At 40.1% G+C, this 20,548-nt stretch overlaps 1 protein-coding gene across 1 annotated transcript; it reads right to left on the reverse strand.

Annotated features, from left to right (window-relative positions):
- Window positions 1-1,055: 1,055 nt before the first annotated feature.
- ddias (DNA damage-induced apoptosis suppressor) lies at window positions 1,056-20,548 on the reverse strand. Its single transcript, XM_080197084.1, has 5 exons — window positions 20,467-20,548; window positions 16,583-16,703; window positions 12,455-12,616; window positions 9,547-9,664; window positions 1,056-8,802 (listed from the first exon to the last, which is right to left on the reverse strand). The coding sequence occupies exons 2-5, from the start codon at window positions 16,693-16,695 to the stop codon at window positions 6,178-6,180; spliced, it is 3,018 nt and encodes a 1,005-aa protein (XP_080053210.1). The 5' UTR covers window positions 16,696-16,703; window positions 20,467-20,548; the 3' UTR covers window positions 1,056-6,177.

The following is a 20,548-nucleotide window of genomic DNA, read 5'->3' on the forward strand; positions in this document are numbered from 1 at the left end:
TTGTTTAAATATGGTGCCCAAACTTTTGACCATATTAGGTGATGGCAAGGTGACAAAACAGTTTCCCATCTGTCACGTGGAGAGATATTCACCTATGCATAACTAATTAAAGTTTCCTGGTGCGCAATAAGGCATGGTGATTTGTGGGTGACATGGTGGCACGGTAGTTAGCACTGCCGTCTCAAAGCGCAAGGGACATGGGTTCAATTCCAGCCTTAGGTTACTGTCTGTGTGGGGTTTGCACATTCTCCCCGTGTCTGCGTGGGTTTCCTGCAGGTGCTCCGATTTCCTCCCACATTCCAAAGACATGTGGGTTAGTTGGATTGGCTATGCTAAATTCTCTTTCAGTGTACCTGAACAGGTGCGGAGTGTGGCGACTAGGGGATTTTCACAGTAACTTCATTGCAGTGTTAATGTCAGCCTACTTGTGACACTAATAAATAAACTTGAAACTTTAAAAAGCTTTAAAGATTTCACCATGCTGCCTCGTGGGAAATATGCCACAGAACACGGCAGCCATAGCACTCAGTTTCAAAAATGGAAAATTCCACCAAGTCTTTCAGGTTGATGACCTTTTATCAGAAGTGGGACTAAGCCATAAACTGAATCTAGAAACGTGAAATGGAAAAAGGAAATTTGAGTATGTTAAATAGGACTATTACTTCAGGGAATGAAAGAAGCAAATATTAATTATAAGCAGAGGGGTTATGTGACAAAATAGGCTTTTCAGAATAGTAATAAGAATAATCAGTTTCCTTTTTTGGATTTGTGCCAAGATTTGAAGAAGGCGGCCAGTAGTTCATCACTTGAACAGAAATGGAACAGCAAATAACAGGCTGATTCTGATGAAAGGTCGTGGAGCTGAAACATTAACATCGCTCTCCACGGAAGGTGTTGACATGCTGCGTTTTTCAAGCAGTATCTGTTTTGATTCCTTCCAGCTCTGTCTTACAAAGATAGCCATCGATACCATTATCTGTGGCAGAGCCTTTTATCTGTGAAACTGTCTTCATAAACTTCCCCACACTGCTATTTTTTCCCTCATCAATAAAGACCTCCTTCAAACCTTTGAGGCCTGTTCTGGTCATCTTGCCTAACCGTTCCACTGATATTTGCTCCATATTTCTTCTCCCTCGAGTACTCACACATGCTACAAGTGCTAAATCAGTGCAAACATTCTTTTTAACTGCCAAGCCCTGATTTTGTTTTTGATGATCTTCATTCAGTAGGTATGTTCAGTTTAAGTACAAAGCATAACCACAATGACAATATTTCTTATAAAATTATGACCTGCGTATCTTTACTGTTAAAGTTCAGAACACTACTTCAAACGTATTTACACATGCCTTACACAAATAATGTAATTTTAAAAAGTATTTTCTCAATTGATAATTGGCCTATGGCGAGTTAATTGATTGATACTCTGTAGCGTTGTGGTGTTACAGCAGTGATGGGTAATCTAAGCCAGTGAGTGGGCCACATCAGTGGCTGTCCTCCATCTCAGTGGACTGCAAGCTTCAAATCACGCTTGTTCACTAACCTCATGAATTGTTGAGCCCATGAATCAAATTTTCTTTTATTCATTCATGAGACATGGGTGTTGCTGGCTAGTCAGCATTTATTGCCCATCCCTTGTTGCCTTTGAGAAAATGGTGGTGAGCTGCCTTCTTGAATTGCTGCAGTCCATGTCCTGCGTGCTGACCAATAATGCTCTATCACTTGCTGTTTTTGCTGTTTGGCATGCATGTAGTCCTGTTTGGTAGATTGACACCTCGTTTTTAGCTGTGCCTGGTGTTGTTCCTCCCCTAAGGGACATTGGTGAACCAGATGGTTTTTCTGACAATCGACAATTGTCTTAATTCCAGATACTTTTTACTTTTTAAATACATTTAATACAAGCCAAATATTTTGTTAACGAGTTATAGAAAATGCTTATTCATTTATATATTAATAGAACTATCAACTTCAATTGGTAAAATCAAAATACATATTTAGTCTTTGGACGCTGAGGGAGTGAGTGGCTTTCAGAGTTAATGTTGTGAGCAATCAGCATGCACCTCACATCACTTGCCCTTGCAAATATGTAACATTGGTGTGACTGATTAAAACTACGTGGTTGGCAATCAGAGGAATGTAGCAACCCTGCACGTGGGCAAGTCAACAAAATGTCTCATGGGCTGCACTCAAAACTCAGATGGCCCGCATATTACACGTGTGTGTGGAGGAAAGAAAAGAAAATTAACTGTGGTTTTGATTTCTGGTGAAGCCTGCTGTTATACGCTACCAAAGGCCCCATGTGAAAATGGATTGTTGGTGAACTACATTTTTGCACACATCAGTGCTTTCAGGAAGGTAGAAAATTGGAGAACAGAAATTTCTCAATAATATATGTAGGCATTAATTCACACAGGACAAATTCACAACAGTCAGGTTAGACTGCTGAAGGGAAGAGATGGCCTAATTCCCCCCACATGTCCAGCTCAGCCTGGCAAGAATTTTCCTACCCCTACTGTTTGGAAATTTTTACTCGCAAAAATAAACTCATGTCTGAAATTGCAGGTTTGCATATAAAGCAATTAGAAAGCTGAGAAATTCAGGCGAGATTGAAATGTGTAAACAAAACTTGTTTGTGTTCTAAATCTCATCTGATACCTGATTGTGCAGTGACCTTCATAAACTGTTTAAATGGAAAAATTTCTTTCAGGTTTTGGATCAAGTAAACAACTCTTAACTTGTAGGAATTAATTTGAACAGTGAAATTCAACAGCTTCATTTACATAGCCTCTTTAACAGAGTAAAACATAAAAAGGTGCTCCAAAGGCCTATTCAAACAAAATTTGACAAATCTACAGAAGCAGATACCAGACAGGTTATATAAAGAGGTAGATTTTAAAGAGCACCTTAAAGGAGAGGGAAGTAGAGAGGTTAAAGAAAGGAATTCTAGAAGTTAGACAGCTGGAAGTAGGGCCATCAATCATGGAGTGATGAATTTAGGGAAGGAGCATGAGGGCAGAATTAGAGGGATGCAAAGATCTTTGAGAATGGATGAGGTTATAGAGGGGAGACTTGAGAGGGATTTGAAAACAATAAGAATTTTTAAAAAGGGGTATTGTCAAATGAAGAGCAACCACAGGACTTGATGTGACTTGGGATACAGGTGGCCGTTTTGGATGAGTTGAAGTTTACGAAGTGTGCAATGTGGGAGAGCATTGGAATAATGCTGTCTGAAGGCAACAATGACATGGGCAAGGGTTTCTGTAGCAGATTAGCCAAAGCAGGGGCAGTGATGGTAATGTTATGGGGATCATCAGCGCAATTTGTTTACATTCTGGGGACAGTGCCCAATCTGAAACTGACGCTAGCAGTGTAGTTCTTGGGATCAACATGCTGACATTCATTGTGCTGTTGATTTTGTGTAGTTTATACTTTTTCTTTTTTTGGAGGAAGTCTGTGTATGATGAGATGGGGTATGGTATGCATTGTGTAAATCTGCATGATTCATTTGGAGGTAGTGGTGTGTATTATGTTGGATGAGGTACAAATTGTTTGTTGGTAGTTGGAAGGTTAAAATTTGGCCAGTGTGTAAGAGCTGGTTTTGAAATGCAGTATTTATTTGTATTTTAAAATCATAGCACCAACAAGCATGGAAATTAAGAATGGAAAATGAGTTTGTGGGGAGGAGATGAACCTATTAGGATAATGCTCTTGCAAGTGGGCATTGCCCAATCATAAAAACTCCACATTGAGAAATAAATTTGCCAGAAAAACCTAACATTACTGTATCTCTATCTGTAATTAGCCAATAGTAGCTGTGACTTTTATAGAATGGCTACAGTACAGAAGTTGCCAATTTAATCAGTTGTGTCTATGTCAGTATCCTGCAAAAACAACTCAACTAGTCTCATTTCCCAGATCACTTCCCAATATCATTAACATTTTTTCTCTTCTATCCAAAACATAAAGACAAGCATTAGCTGCAAGCCCTGTTGCAGTTTGAACTTGGGATCTCCTATTTCCAAGGCTTGTGCTTTAAGCAATGAACTTTTGAGTGTGGTAAGATGGAAAGGTCTTAGTTCTACTGGATCTAGTTATTTTGTTGCACCACAGAAACAACTATATGGCATTTTATTGACTTAGTACTACAAATAAATGTCTATGTTTTCATTTTATGTAATTTATTTAATTAGAAATATACTCTGCATGTTTCTGCTGCCACCTTGTGGTAAATGCTTTCCCGCATTTTAGGAAAAACTAATTCACTTACCTTCTAGTACAAGCATCAGTGACTTTCAGAATCAATATGAGAAATTGCTTCTGAATGTCATATAATCAACCTAATCATTTGAATTTTTAAAAAATATTGGGATGTGCACTGGTTAAGGCTGGTATTTATTGTCCATTCCTATTTGCTCGAGAAGTGAATGAAGGCCTCTTTAATCCCTTCAGTCTGTGCAATAATTAAGGGCAGTACTGTGGCACATTGATTAATACTACTGCCTCACACTGCCAGGCAGCTGGGTTCAATTCTGACCTCGGTCACTGTCAGTGTGGATTTGCACGATCTCCCAGTGTCTGTATGGGTTTTCTCCAGGTTCCTCCCACACTCCACAAATATGTGGGTCAGGTGGAGTGGCTATGCTAAGTTGCCCCTTGGTGTCTCAACATGTGTAGGTTAGGGGGTTTAGCAGGTTAAGTGGGGTTATGGAGAATCTGGGTGAGATGCTCTTTCAGCAAGTTGGTGCAGACTCAATGGGCTGAATGATGTTCTGTAGGGATTCTATGTAGTTCCACAATGTTGTTAGGTTGAGTGTTCCTGGATTTTGACTGATAGGCCATGAAGGGACAACAATATATGTTCAAGGCACAATGAAAGATGAGTTGGGTGGGGTAGCAGTGAAAACATGGAGGTATTGCTTTCCGAAACATCTGATGATCTTGTCCATCAAGTGGGTGGTGGTGGTGGAGGCCAGTTTTGGAAGATACTGCCAAAAAAGCCAGCAATTAATTATTGGAAGCTTCAGTCATACTAACGTAACTAAATTTCAAGGGGAGATGGTTAGGTGTTCTCATGTTGAAGTGTCCACTACGTGGCTCGAGCAAGACGAACGTTACTTGCCATTTGTCTCTTGAAAGTAAAGAATCCCTGCTCTTTCAGCCTATCTAGCTAATTATGTATTTGAAATTGGGAATTAATCTTGTGCTCTTTTTCTGCACCCTTTCAATATTGCTTACAGTAGAAGACTAAAATGAAAGATATTCTGAGGCCAAACCAATGTATTATATAGAGATAAAAAGGTATGCTTCGCTTGTGTCGTGAATTGTTCTGTAAACAAAGCCCATGACCCTATTAGTTTTAAACTTTTATTTCCATGGCAGTACTCATGGACTTTAATAAATTGCTGGAGCATAGCAAAAAGATTATTCTTGTGTATAGATGTCTTGTGGTATAGCTGCCCATACTTTAATGATTCCAGGAAACCACCCTTGTTTGCAAAATCCTTCCACGGTCCTACCCTCTCTATCCCCTATAACCTCCTCAGCCAATCAACTCTCCAAACATCAATGCTCTTTCAATTTTAACTTCTTGTGCATTCCTACTGCCACCATTAGCAGCTACAACAACACTGCCCTGTCAGTCAGCTTTGGCATTCCTTCCCTAAGCATCTCTCCTGTCAAGGTGCTCCTTAAAATGAACCTCTGACAAGGCTTTTAGGCACCTGCCCTACTCGATGTCAAATTTTGTTGATACCGCTCCAATGGGCACAATACAAATGCGATTTTTAAATGTAATTTGCCAATCACAGGCCAAGAGCTGAAAAAAAACTATTCGTCTACAAACCAATAAACTTAGGGATAAAACACCCTTAAAGAAGAAACATACATCTTTTCTAAGGGTTCATGAACATTTCCTTTAGGATAGTATTAGTTGCATATTTGGATGGTTCAATTACGCCGGGGAGCAAATTTCCAAAGTGAGTTCTGTTTGGTTACTGTAAGCTTTTTCAGGATTTTCACAGCAGAATACGAGGGAAATTCACCTCTCTCTGAATTACAAAAATAGAAAATTCATTTTCTCATTTGCTAAAAGGAAAATCATAGTTCGCTTTTTGTTTTTGCACTAGCCAGAAACCTTTCTTTCAAGCGACTGCATTCATCTTCAAAAATCTCTGTACTTGCTTAAAATAGTTCTGGTGAGTAACAACTTGGTGCCTTGCTCTTTACACCAAATGAATGAAAAGCAGCTGGGGTGCAGTCATTCACTTTTAAACTTTTCCTAATCTGAATTTCACTAGAAACAAGGGGCCTGAGTTTTTCTGTTTTGTTCGGAAGAACCTTTGTTGAGTTGAATACTTTTTGCTGTAATGATGGTTTGGTAAGCTTTCCTGCAGGTGGCCTTTTCATGTATAGGTGGCCCCTGCATTGATTGCTGCTGTCATTCTCTTTGTTGCCCTCTGTTGTAGCCTTGGAATCAGCAGTTTCCATAGCAGCACTGGCATATGACACATGTGTAAATAATTTAACCCCTCGTGATTTGTTTATATTAAAGGCACAAGATAAATGAGATGACATTATTTGAGTTTTGGTTGCCGAAGGTGGAATCCATTCATCAGAGTCACTCTCAGAAAATTTGCTAATTGGACTGTTGCTTAACAAAGAGGAATTTAATGCAACAGAGATTTGGTTGCTCCCAGACTGCGGTAGAATGACATCATGGATTGGGAGCGATTGCTGTTTAAGTTGAGTATTTTGTCTTTGTCTAAAAGCAGCTGGCCTTGGACTTGGCCTAACATAGGGTGTCCTTTTGAGGGTTTTTGTTTCTCTCCCCCTCAAAAGATTTAAACTTTGAAATCTTGAAACAGGTGTAGACTGAGAAAATGGGACAAAGTCCCCTGAGCCTGAAAAGTCACGTTCAGACAAGTTCAGTGAATCATTCTCGGGAGAATTATTATTGTTTTGTTTTTTCACAGCAGCTCCATTTAGACATTGGGAATTATTAGACTGCTGCTCACTCAGCTTACAGTTTATCTCACTGAATGCCTTAGATGCAGATGTCGGTTTAGATGGAACGCACAGGTTTGTTTTGAAACATATTGAAGGTTCCTCCTTAATACCTCCAGTATCATTGAAGAGATCTCCAGAGACGTCATACTCTTGCTCAGTGGGGTTGATGCACATATTTTGGAATGAGATGTTTGTACAGAGGTTAAAAGTAGATGACAGTGGAGATCTACTTGCAGGTTTAATGTCACATGCATCTACACTGCATTTTTTAATGCATATTTGATCTTGAAACTCATTGTGAATTTTTTTCTTTACTTTTTTCACAGAATGGAGTAGAGTTGAAAAATCAAACTTATTCAGTAAATAAGACTCATTTGTAGTGTAACAGGGATCTGTGAACTTGTTAACTTCAGTATCTTTATGTTCAGACAAAAAACTTGAATATTCACCCATCTGCTCCACTTCAAGGTTGTGCAGATTTGGTTCACACATCTGCACATGTTTGGTACTGCAATTACCTGCACTTCCAGGGTTCACAAAAATATTGCAAATCTGCGCAACTGGCTCCTGATTGAGAGTGTGCACATCAATGGGAATACAGCCATCATCTGAGCACAGTGGTGATGCTGTTGCTCGACATAATTCATTTCCTATGACAGTATCACTTTTGAAATCACCCACTATCTCATTTAAGAGAGCCTTTGGATGGTTAGAATCAACATAGTTTTCTTTAGTTCCAGTTAAATTACAGTTAGTAAAATCTGTATACATATCTCTAGTTCTGGAGTTCTGCTTTCGCATTCCAGTGGGAAGATTATCAGGTTCAGGATTTTGCAAACTACCGGAATGTACAGAACCACCAACAGCACTCACACAAGTGAACAACGCAATATTCTCGTCACATCTTTGATGATTTGCTTCCACCTTTGCTAAAAATTCATTTAGGCTTTCTGAAAATGGTAAGTCATCCCATAACATAGCATCATTCTCCTCCGTTGGGAACTTGTCCTGTGTGAATTTCCAACTGTCCTCTAGTAAACAATAAGATTTATCAACAGGCTGAAACTCAACACAGTCTTTGCCATGACTCAACAAATCCTCAGGCTTTTGCATGTAACATCTTTGTGTATCAAAACTAGACTTGAAGCAGTTTTCCTGTAATTCATCAAAGCTGGTACTATAATATTGACCTGTACAGTCATTAGTTGATAACCTTTGTACTTCCAAACTTGATGGGAGACTCAGGATTGCATTTGTACTACAGCTGTTGACATCACTGCTGTTTTGTGAAGCTGAAGCAGAAAATGCTGACAAGATACTTTTCTGATTCTTCCTATTCTGGCTTGCCTCCTCTACATGGCAAGGGAGGCTGATGTTCCATTTTGAATGAAACCTGCTAGTTTCTGCTGTTGAAAGTTCTCCTACAGTGATACAATCAACAGAACATAAAGCAAGCGTAAAATCCTGTAGCCAAGGATTTGATAACCGGTTAGCAACATTTAACTGCGTGAAGGATTGAGTGTTACCAGATAACAAATTTGTCAAGCTCTTTGTCATGGTACTGGATTGGTCAACAGCAATAAAAGAACTGTCAGACTGTAGTGGAATGGGAAACAAATCTTGGATACTGTCAGAATCCAGTAGCTTCTTGTAATAATTGATAACAGTACATCCATAGATTGCAGTGTTTGGCACTGCAATCTGGCAGGCTACCAGGTGCTTTTTATATTTATTCTTGTTGATGGTAGTGTGCAAGGGACTCAGAGATGACAAGTCGATGCCAGGTACAAATTCAGATGCCTGTGAATTCAAAAAAAATCTGAAATGGGATAAGTTTAACATTTAACTACAAATATAAAATCTGATTATACAAATCTACAATCTTAAATATAATCTAAAATGTAAAGACATTAAATTGCAGCTGAACGTTTCCAGAACATTGCAAAATCGACATTTATATTCACCAAGCACCCTCCTTAAACTTTGAAGTGCTTAATCTTTTTTAACTACAAAAACATATTTCAGAACAACAAAACATGTTTTTAAGTGCAGCCACTTCTCACATTCATACTTTCAAAATAAACCTCACTATAAATTGGATCTGAAAATTCCACCCAACGCATAGGTGATTAACCTGACCAAAACAGGACAAGCTTTCTTCATTCCGACCAATATTTTAAGTATGTTTATTGCAACTATGCAGCATTTATATTGGTTCACTATATACCTACAAGAGACCTGGACTGTTTCCTGGCTAGGGCTGAAATTGCATCATAAACAAGAGAGGTAGCAAGTAATCCAAGCCATTTTCAATGGTGTTCCTGACTAGACTCCATTGCTTTGAGGGACTGAAGAAGAATTTTCCAGACTTCCTCCCCTGTTAATAAGCCTTGGGATTTTAAACATCACTTGGATTAATTATTTTTAATCACTATGAAATTATTGGGAGAAATGATCTGTTCTCTTACCAGAGACAAGAAATTGTTTTGACTCTGGATTTCTAAAGAAGAAGCACATTCCTACGGGATAAACTGCAGAAATTACCTTCACTCCGAAGATAAAGCTTCTTCCAATAAAGCAGTGTTCCACAGCCTGGATGAGCAAATCCTGAACCTTAACTCCCTCTGGTTTTTGCAGTTTCTTTTTCAAATCTTCACAGTACCTATTTAAATTTGAAGATGCTGCATGATTAGAAGGAAGGAGAGTAATGGATCAACATAACCTGATTAGTGTCATCAGAGCTACACTTAGAAAATCATGTTGATGGGCAAGAGCTTGTGCCAAAACTACCAAAAGTATGACATATGCAAATCTGCACAACATGAAGTTAGCCATGTTGCAGGAAACATAATATCAGTGAGAATATGAAACACAAAATTTCAGAGAAAATAATAACCTCCAAGAATGAGATTAACATTAGTTAAGAGTTGCAAGTCTGTACTACTCCAAAATTATTACAAAGTCTGCAATTGTTGCATATTGTGTAGGATTAACACATAAATTTATTTATTTTCCTGCCAACAGCAGCTCAGTGTGAATACCGGTGTACTCTGTGATGCTGATGTGCTGAAACAACAGTATTAAATTATTACCTGTACAATTACTACCTTTTTCCTTGAAAATATAGTCAGTGCCGCAAAGAATGTCAAAGTTTGATGCATTGTGCTTTTGTTATTCAACTAGTACTTATTCAGAAACAAGAGTTCAAATCCAACCATGTTTATTAAATAAAAGTTGAATACAAAGCTGGTATCCATAACGGCAAAAATGAAATTAAAGTGTCATAAAAACCCATCTGGTTCACTAATATTCACAGTAATAAGTCTCACAACACCAGGTTAAAGTCCAACAGGTTTACTTGGTAGCAAAAGCCATTGCTTTCAGAGCGCTGGCAGCCTCTTTGTCAGGTGAGTGGCAGTTCTAATCACAAACAGGGCATATAAAGACACAAATTCAATTTACAGAATAATGATTGGAATGCGATTCTTTACAATTAATCAAGTCTTAAAGGTATAGATAATGTGAGTGGGGAGAGCGTTAAGCACAGGTTAAAGAGATGGGTATTGTCTCCAGATAGGACAGTTAGTGGGAGTTTGCAAGTCCAGGCAAGTCGTGGGGGTTACAGGTAGTGTGACATGAACCCAAGATCCTGGATGAGGCCGTCCTCATGTGTGCGGAACTTGGCTATCAGTCTCTGCTCAGTGACCTTGCATTGTCATGTGTCGTTAAGGCCGCCTTGGAGAACATTTACCCAAAGATCAGAGGCTGAATGCCCGTGACCGCTGAAGTGTTCCCCAACAGGAAGAGAACAGTGACCGCTGAAGTGTTCTCTTCCTGTTGGGGAACATTGCAGCCGCCACGGGCATTCGGCCTCTGATCTTCAGGTAAGCATTTTCCAAGGCAGCCTTTGCGACACACGACAGCGCAGAGACTGGTAGCCAAGTTCCGCACGCAAGGACAGCCTCAACCAGGATTTTTCGGTTCATGTCACACTATCTGTAACCCCTCTTGACTTGCCTGGGCTTGCAAAATCTCACTAACTGTCCTAACTAGAGACAATACACATCTCTTTAAGCTGCGCTTAACCCTCTCTCCACTCACATTGTCTGTACCATTAAGACTTGATTACCCATATTCCAATCATTATTCTGTAAGTTGAGTTTGTGTCTTTATATGCCCTGTTTGTGATTAGAACTCCCACTCTCCTCATGAAGGGGCAGCCAGCGCTCTGAAAGCTAGTGGCTTTTGTTACCAAATAAACCTGTTGGACTTTAATCTGGTATTGTAAGACTTCTTACTGTGTTTACCCAAGTCCAACACCGGCATCTGCACAACATCACTAATACCCATCCAGGAGGGGACCTTTCCCGGTATAGCTCATAGCATTGAAATATGACTGACATCAAACTGCTGCCTGAAATGGCCAAGCAACCCACAGCCAAATCAGACCGTTAGAAAACAGTTAAAATAGTTTTTAAAAAAATGGACAGACTGCCTGGCACTGACAGGCACAGGGATGACAAAGACACACCCAGTCCAGCCGACTCCACACTTCTCCTCACTAACATCTGGGTACTTAGGACAAACTTGGATAAGCTGATGAACAGACTAGTGAAGCAACAGACTGACATAGTCATTCTCACAGGATCACGCCTTGCAGCCAGTGTCCCACAAAAAGCAGCACGTTTACCAAATATTCTACTTTCTAAACGAATAGGTATTTTCATGTTTGGACACTGCTTTGTGGACCGCTGTCATACAATGTGCTGTTCATGGTTTTCATTAAATGTGCCAAATAACAAGCACTAACTACTTGCCAGCAAAATGATCCTTAATACTACATGTTCACACACTCATGGCTTGTGTTGTACTCTGGCACTCATCTCTCTCGATCCTTTTTCTGACATATTCCTTTTATATCTCTTTGCAGTACAAGATCGCTCATCACAATGAGACATCACCTGCATGGCCCTGACAAACTACTGTATTAAAGAGAAACTATTTAATAAGCTACCTGATCAAATAGATGGTCTGAGCGACAAACTAAACAATCTACAATTTAAAAACTGCGACCTGATTTTTGCCACTCTAGTTTTGACTCTGGATATTGTTAGTAAAGATTTGTATGTTACTACTGAAGTTTTTGTTTCTACAGGTTGAATAGAAATATGGATATATTTCTGTATTTTGGATTATCCATTCTCTCCATTTCTGAATGTAGTATGTATTTCAAAATCTTGTAATGTCCCCACCTGGGAAAGGGGTGGAGGGCACAGGCTGCATTTCTTTCAGCATTCAAAATACTTTAGGTTTTATTCTTAACTTAAATTGTTAAAGAGATCTAATTATTATGATACACTAGGTTATTCTTTGACTATAACTAATGAAACTTTACATTTTACAGTCAGGGCTGAAGGTGTTAGCAAGACTTTTTAAAAGATTAAATTTTTACCTGTATAGGTGTCCTGCTGTTGTCCCAAAATAAGGTTCAAGACAGCTCCCAAAGACAGTAATGTTAAATATGTCATTTCTCCTGGCAACTTTAACAGAAAGTCTGTATCTGTAATTTGCATCCTGTGATGTGGACACACAGGCATGTTTTGGGCAATGGAATCTACAGGAGAATTGGTGGATAGAAGATCAGTATAATTCAGTTTTCACAATTCACACATTTCTTATGCTTCAATCATTACATCGTAAACTGCACTGCACACCTTGAGACTAGAAGAATTTAATGCATAGGTACACATTCACCCGCTATTGCCAGTACCTTAAAAAGAAAACTTTCATGAGCAAAAAACTACACTTGGTTTGTTTTAATGTCAAAAGGATGCAATTGTCAAGATGCTTATTTCAAATTCACTTGGAACTTCCGTAGGCACAGAAACAAAATGAAAACAATTCAGTCAGGCCTTAGAAATGGGAAATGTGAATTAAAAACTCTACAGAAGGTTACTTTGTACTAAAGTTTTTAAGATTTATTATTAAAGTATCACATTGCTGGCAAAGCAAGATGGTGGTGGTAAACCCCTTTTTGAACCACTGCAGTCCATGGTGTACCTACAGTGCCGTTAGGGAGGGAGTTCTTGGATTTGATCCAGTCACAAAATATTTCCAAGTCAGGATGGTGCTTGGTTTGGAGTATAACTTGAAGTTGATGGTGTCCCCATGCATTTGTTGCCCTTGTCCTTAAGTGGTAGTGGTTGTGGATATGAAAATTGCCTTCAAAAGAGCATTTGAGAGTTCCTGTAATGCATCTTGTAGATGGTACACACTGCTGCCACTGTGTGTCAGCGGTGGAGAGAGTGGATGTTTAATTTGATGGATGGGGTGCCAATTAAGTGGGTTGCTTTGTCCTGAAGCCTCTTGTGTTGTTGTTGCAGCTGAACTCATCTGGGCAAGTGGAGACTTTTCCATCACATCTTCACTTGTGCTTTTTAGATGGTGTGAAGACTTTGAGGAGTCAGATTGTGAATTAATCACCACAGAATTCCCAGCCTCTGACTTGCTCTTGTAGCCACAGAAGCAGTTCATGTCCAAATGCAGCAAGGCTTGGATAATATTCAGGTTTGGGCAAGTGGCAAGTAACATTCGCGCCATACACGTGGTAGCCAATGGAGATGGTTACATCTCCAACAGGAGATGATGTAACCATCAACCCTTGACATTCAATGGCATTACCATCACTGAAAATCCCTCATCAATATCCTGGGGGTTACCATTGACCAGAAATTGAACTGGACTAGCTATGTGTTAGTGCGAGTGGGCGAAACGACCACTACGGACTCAGGGTGTAGTTCAATAACGGCACAGCTTTATTTTCTTTTACGTCGACGGAGGTGCAGTCAGGACATACAATCGGACTGTCCCGAAAGCACTCTAAAGGTCCGTCATAACGGGCTATAGTTATACCTGATGTAGCATGCGATTCAAATGCTAATACTGTATTTGCAGTATTCGACTTTAGCCATCCTGTTTCGATGTTTTCGAGTGTTAGGATGATTGTTTTAAGTGTGTGTTAATTGTTTTTGTCTGATTGGTTATTAATGGTCTAGAATCTCTGGGGTTTGAACAATGGGTGTGTGATTGATCTCAAAGATTGGGGGGGCCAGGGACGTTTCCTTAGCTATGCTAATTTTTAGGTGTCTCCATAGGTTGTTTGACTGGTTTAGAAGTGCTGATTTAGTGGGCTGGGGATGTGTTTTTTAATTTAGTTCTTGTAGGTGCCATCCTGTCCAGCTTCCCTTGTGTGCTAGCCCTCATTTGCATTCTAAAAGCATGCTCTTGCCTGCTAATCTGTGTCTGTTACTTTGTGATTTTTAGTGGAGAGGCTGAGTGTAATTTTAGCCTGCTTCCATGTGCCCAATTTCATAAAATTTGTTGTCCGATAACACACGCAAATGCTGTGGCTACAAGAGCAGGTCAAAGGCTAGGAATCCTGTGGTGAGTAACTCACAACCTGACTCCCCAAAGCACAAGTCAGGAGTATAATGGAATACTTTCCGCTCGCCTGAACAAGTGCAGCTCCAACAACACTCAAGAAGCTCAATGCCATCCGACACAAAAGCAGCTTGCTTAATTGCTACCCCTTCCACAAGCATTCAACCTCCCCACCGCCGATGTCATGGCAGCCATGTGTATCATCCATAGGATGCACAGCAGGAACTCACCAAGGTTCTTTAGGCAGTGGGGAAACCCACACCTCAAGGACTGCTGTGGTTCAAGAAGGCAGCTATCCTTCACTTGAAGAGCAACTAGAAATGGGCAATAAATGCTGAACTAGCCAGTGACATCCAGTAAAATTAATAAGAATATATATAGCTGGGCCAGTTCCGTTCTGATCAATGGTAACCCCCAGGATGTTTATGTTGGGAGATTTAGCAATGGTAATATTATTGAATGTCATGAGGAGGTGGTTAGATTCTACCTAGTTGGAGACGATCAATGTCTTGCACTTGTGTGGCATTGATGCCATTTGTCATTTATTATTCCAAGCCCAAATTGTGTCTATGTCTTGCTGAGGTGGGCATGGACTGATTTAGTATCTGAACACATGTAATCATTAGTGAACATTCCCACTTCTGAACATACGTTCGAAGCAAGGTCATCAATAAAGCAGCAGAAGATGGTTGGGCTTAGGGCACCAAACTAGAAACTCCTACCAGTGATATCTTTCAGCTGACACGATTGGCCTAAAACAATCACAACCATTTTCCTTTTTGCTAGGTATGACTCCAACCAATGGAGAATTTTTCCTTCTTCAGAATCAATTATTTCAATGTCTCTCGGTCAGCATTTCTTCCTCCACATCTGTAAACTTAAGCTCAACCAAAATTCTATTGCAATTATCCTAGTTCATACGAAGTCACGTTCACCCATCACCCAAGGTGACTGCCACCCTCCACTGACTCTGGGGTTCTGCAGAACCTTGAATTTGACATTCTCATTCTAGTGTTCAAATGCCTCCATGGCCTTGCCCATCCCTAGCTCTGTAATCTTCTCCAGCCCCGCAGCTCTCTGTACACTCTGTTTCTCCAGTTCCCTTTGTCCCTTATTGGTGGCCATGCCTTTAGTTGTCCTGGTCCCAAGTTCTGAATTTCTTCATTATCTTCTCTGCTCCTGCCTCGTTCTCCTCCTTAAATCCCATCTCCTTGCAAGATTCTGTCGTACGTCTTAATATCACCTCTTTGTGACTTGATGGCCAATTTTCCTGCACTACAACAGTGTTGGCTATAAAATGTTTTGGGGCACTATATAAATGCAAGCCTTTCTTTTTTTTGGCTAATAACACTTCTGTGAAAATCATTAGAGTGTTTTACTATATTACTATTTTAAAGTTTTGTCTTTAAATGTTGTTGATTGTTGATTGATAATAGAGGGTTCAGACACCAAAATAAATTTATTTTTTTGAATTATGTCCTTCGATCTTTCACATTCACTTGAACAGGCATTTTTGTTGGCATAATATCTCATCAAAAGGGTGCCATTAAAACAAACAGCATTCCCTTAGTACCACACTGGAATACTGGCCTATATTGCGTGCTGGTCATTGATGGGGACTTGAACCAACTGGACATGATTTATATCCCCCATTGTTTCTAGTGATTTATTGGGTTAGTTTATGAAATATAAATTCTATTCCTAGGTCATTATAGATTCTCTGGGATGCTACATAAAATGGAAAGTAACAACTATGTATTGTGCTGATGTGTCAATTTTTCACAATTATAAACATGGGGTTAATCCTAGGATTTTTCATTCAGTAAACTCCCAATCTTAATCTGATTGCCAAAATGAGAAATTTCTTACAGGGAAGAATTTCCCCAGAGTTGTCAGGGCGATTCTTTCAATATTTCCAAATGTAATTTTCAAATATATTTTAGTCGGGTATAACAGAGGACCATAAACCAAATTGTGTCAATCATCAAAGCTTCAAAATACTGTTAGGTGTCAAAATTGTAATTTAAAATGCATCGACAGAGATTTAAATAGAGAAAGACAAATATGAAAAAATACATAAAATTCAACAATGAAATGTAATATTTTCATCTGAAAACACTTTGTCACCTTAACTTCATACCTGCCAACATTTATAAGTAACCGAGATCCACATTTGTGACAAGCTGGATATAGAAAACAAGTGTCATGAAGACATAATATTGAGGCAAGTACAAAGGATCTCTTCTCATTCATGAGGTTTCCTAGGAAGAAGATACAACAGACAAACAAATAGTTAATAATGCATTTATAATTAGTAATGTGTTTTTATTAGATTAAGTCAAAATAGCAAAATGCTTCAGTCAATACGCTCAGATAAGGAATGGACAATAATTAATGGAGTGGGGCAATTGATAATAGACTGATAACTATTTGAACTTGTCTTCTGTACAAAACTGTTTGAGCCACAAAGCCTTGGCCACGGATTTCAGTTTCAAACACCACGTGATCAACGCTGTTTTCCTGCAATGATGAATGAAACTGCAGAAGGAACCACAATATGATTACCTCAGCTACTATCCATTTGAAATAAAACTGCTTTTCCTTAAATAAATAATAGGAAATTAAAATGTGGCATAAAGGAACAAAGCACAAGTAAAACAGAGTTTCACTTACAAGTACCTTACATTGGGTGACTCAAAGCATTTCGCAATCTACAATGTATTTCAGAAATATACACATTGTTACCTTGAGGTTAATTTGCATACTTCAAAGTCCCACAAACAGGAATAAGATAAATGGCCAGTTAAATACTCTTTGGTTGTTTGAAACTCTGAAAATTCCACTCAGCCTAAACCAGTGTTCAAAACTGACAGGAAGTTCTGGAATCTACACAAGCACACTTAAATTTGGAATTTCAAAAGTTGGTTTTACTGATTTTATGCTTCTTCATTCTGATGAACTCCCCACGCTGTAATTAATTAGAAATCACTGAACTGATAAGAACTTTCCCTTTTATGCTATCAAGTATTGGAAAGACTGAAGCCATTGCTTTCAGTCCCTGCAACAGACTCTGTTCTGTAGCTACTGACCCCACCCCTCTCCCTGACAACATTCTGAGATTAAGCCAGTCTGTTTGCGACCTTGGCATTATTTTGATCCCAAAATAAGCTTCTGACCTCATGTTCGTCTATCACTATTTCCACGCCTGTATTATCACTTGACTTTGTCCCCATCTCAGATAATCTGTTTAAAGTTTTTAAAGTTTATCTATTAGTGTCATAAGTAGACTTACAACAACACTGCAATGAGGTTACTGTGAAAATCCCCTAGTTGCCATGCTTCGGCGCCTGTTCAGGTACACGGAGGGAGAATTTAGTATGGCCATTGCACCTTTCAGACTGTGGGAGAAAACTGGAGCACCTGGAGGAAACCCACGTAGACATAGGGAGAACATCCAGGCTCTGTGTAGACAATGACCTAAACTGGGAATTTAATCCAGGTCCCTGGCACTGAGGCAGCAGTATAGTGTGCCACACGCTACCCCAATCTACTGCATGCATGTTACCTCTCCACTTGACTATTCCAACAGACTTCTGGCGGGCTTCCAACATTCCAACCTCTGTAAACGTGAGGTCATCTAAAACTCTGGAGTAAACATTAAGTTGAACAATTTCAGACCAAAATTTCAGCACTAATTTTATTTCCTTTTCTTCTTCTGGGTTTTTTCTTTTTCTGTTAACACCACACCATCTCAAGGCACATCTTTTGTTTCCTTTCTTGCCCCAAATCCATTCCCTTTTCCCCTGGAAGACTAATTATTCTGTAATTCCATCTGTCCTGTCTTCCATCCAAATCACAGGCCTTCCCTGTCCCACTCACTCCTTGTTGAAAAATCTATTAGATTTCTAACTATTCCCCATTCAGATGAAAGCTCACTGACCTGAGACGTTCGTACTTTTTCTGAACAGTCACGGAAACAACAATATGATGACATCAACAAGTTCCATCCCACCATCATGAACTACTCACCGGAATTGGTTGCATTCGGCTGCAGGAAAGAATGTCCTGAGGTATGGTATACTGGGGAGACTATGCAGATGCTATACATCTCCATCAAGGACGGTCACCTCAACACTTCACTGTACTGTAAGCCCACAGATAGCCTCACGATGCACCACTTCTCCAGCTTCCACCCAAAACACGTTAAAGAAGCCATCCCCAATGGACAAGCCCTCTACATACGCTCAGATGAAGAAGATCACAACAGACACTGAAAGATGCCGTCATAAAAACAGGATATGGCGCTCGACTCATCGATCGACAGTCCCGATGCACCACAGCGAAAACTGCACCTCCTCAGAAGACAAACAAGGGGCACAGTGGACAGAGTACCCTTTGTCATCCAGTACCTCTCTGGAGTGGAGAAGCCACAACATCTTCTCCAGGGTCTTCAACATGTCACTGATGAAGGCAAACATCTCGCCAAGGCCATCCCCACACCCTCACTTCTTGCCTTCAAACAACCGCACAACACAAACAGACCACTGTCTGCAGCAAACTACCCAGCCTTCAGGAGAACAGCGATCACAACACCACACAACCCTGCTACAACAACCTCTGCAAGACGTGCCAGATCATCGACACGGATGCCATCATCTCACATGAGAACACCATCCACCAGGTACACGGTACATACTCTTGCAATTCAGCCAATGTTGTTCACCTGATTCACTGCAGGAAAGGATGTCCTGAGGTATGATACACTGGGGAGACCATGCAGACGCTACAACAAAGGATGAATGGACACTGCTCAACAATCACCAGGCAAGAGTGTTCTCTTCCTGTTGCGAACACTTCAGCAGTCACAGGCATTCATAGAACATTACCGCGCAGTACAGGCCCTCCGGCCCTCGATGTTGCGCCGACCAGTGGAACCAATCTAATGACCCTCTAACCTAAACTATTCCAATATTATCCATATGCCTATCCAATGACCATTTGAATGCCCTTAAAGTTGACCAGTCCACTACTGCTGCAGGTAGGGCATTCCACACCCTTACTACCCTGAGTGAAGAACTTACCTCTGACATCCATCCTATATTTATCACCTCTCAATTTAAAGCTTTGACCCCTCGTGTTAACCATCACCATCCAAGGAAAAAGGCTCTCACTGTCCACCCTATCTAATCCTCTGACCATCTTGTATGCCTCAATTAGGTCAACTCTTAACCTTCTTCTAACAAAAACAACCTCAAGTCCCTCAGCCTTTCCTCACAAGACCTTCCCACCATACCAGGCAACATCCTGGTAAATCTCCTCTGCACCCTTTCCAATGCTTCCACATCTTTCTCATAATGCGGCGACCAGAACTGCACGCAATACTCCAAGTGTGGCTGCTCCAGAGTTTTGTACAGTTGCAACATTCAGCCTCTGAGCTTTGGGTAAGCGTTTACCAAGGTGGCCTTCGCAACATATGACAACGCAGAGTTGCTGAGCAGAGACTGATACCCAAGTTTCACACATATGAGAACGGCCTCAACTGGGATCCTGGGTTCATGTCACACTATCTGTAACCCCCACGAATTGCCTGGACTTGAAAAATCTCACCAACTGTGCTGGCTGGAGATAATACACATCTTTTTAACCTGTGCTTAACACTCTCTCCATTTACATTGTCTGTATCTTTAAGACTTGATTACCTGTCAAGACTCACATTCCAACCATTATTTTGTAAATTAAGTTTGTATCTTTATATGCCCTGTTTGTGAACAGTACTGCTACCCAACTGATGAAGGATGAGTGCTCTGAAAGCTTGTGCTACCAAATAAACCTGTTGGACTTTAACCTGGTGTTGTGAGACTTCTTACTGAAATGTTAACGCAATTTCTGTCTCTAACACAGATCCTGCCATAACCTGCTGAGTATTTTCTTTTTTTTATTTCAGTATGTTCTGGTAAAATTATAGTTGCTGATGTACAACCACCATGAGAGCGAGAATGTGGTTGAACACCAATTGGCACTCACTTTTATATCGCTTTGGCCGCCAGCTTTTAATGACTTTAATTCCTGAAAGTCCCGCCGGAAGTGGTCCACCCAATGGGATTGT

This window comes from Carcharhinus amblyrhynchos, chromosome 10 (genome assembly GCF_965287045.1).
Source record: "Carcharhinus amblyrhynchos chromosome 10, sCarAmb.v2.hapA, whole genome shotgun sequence".
In the NCBI taxonomy this organism is placed as follows: Eukaryota; Metazoa; Chordata; class Chondrichthyes; order Carcharhiniformes; family Carcharhinidae; genus Carcharhinus; species Carcharhinus amblyrhynchos.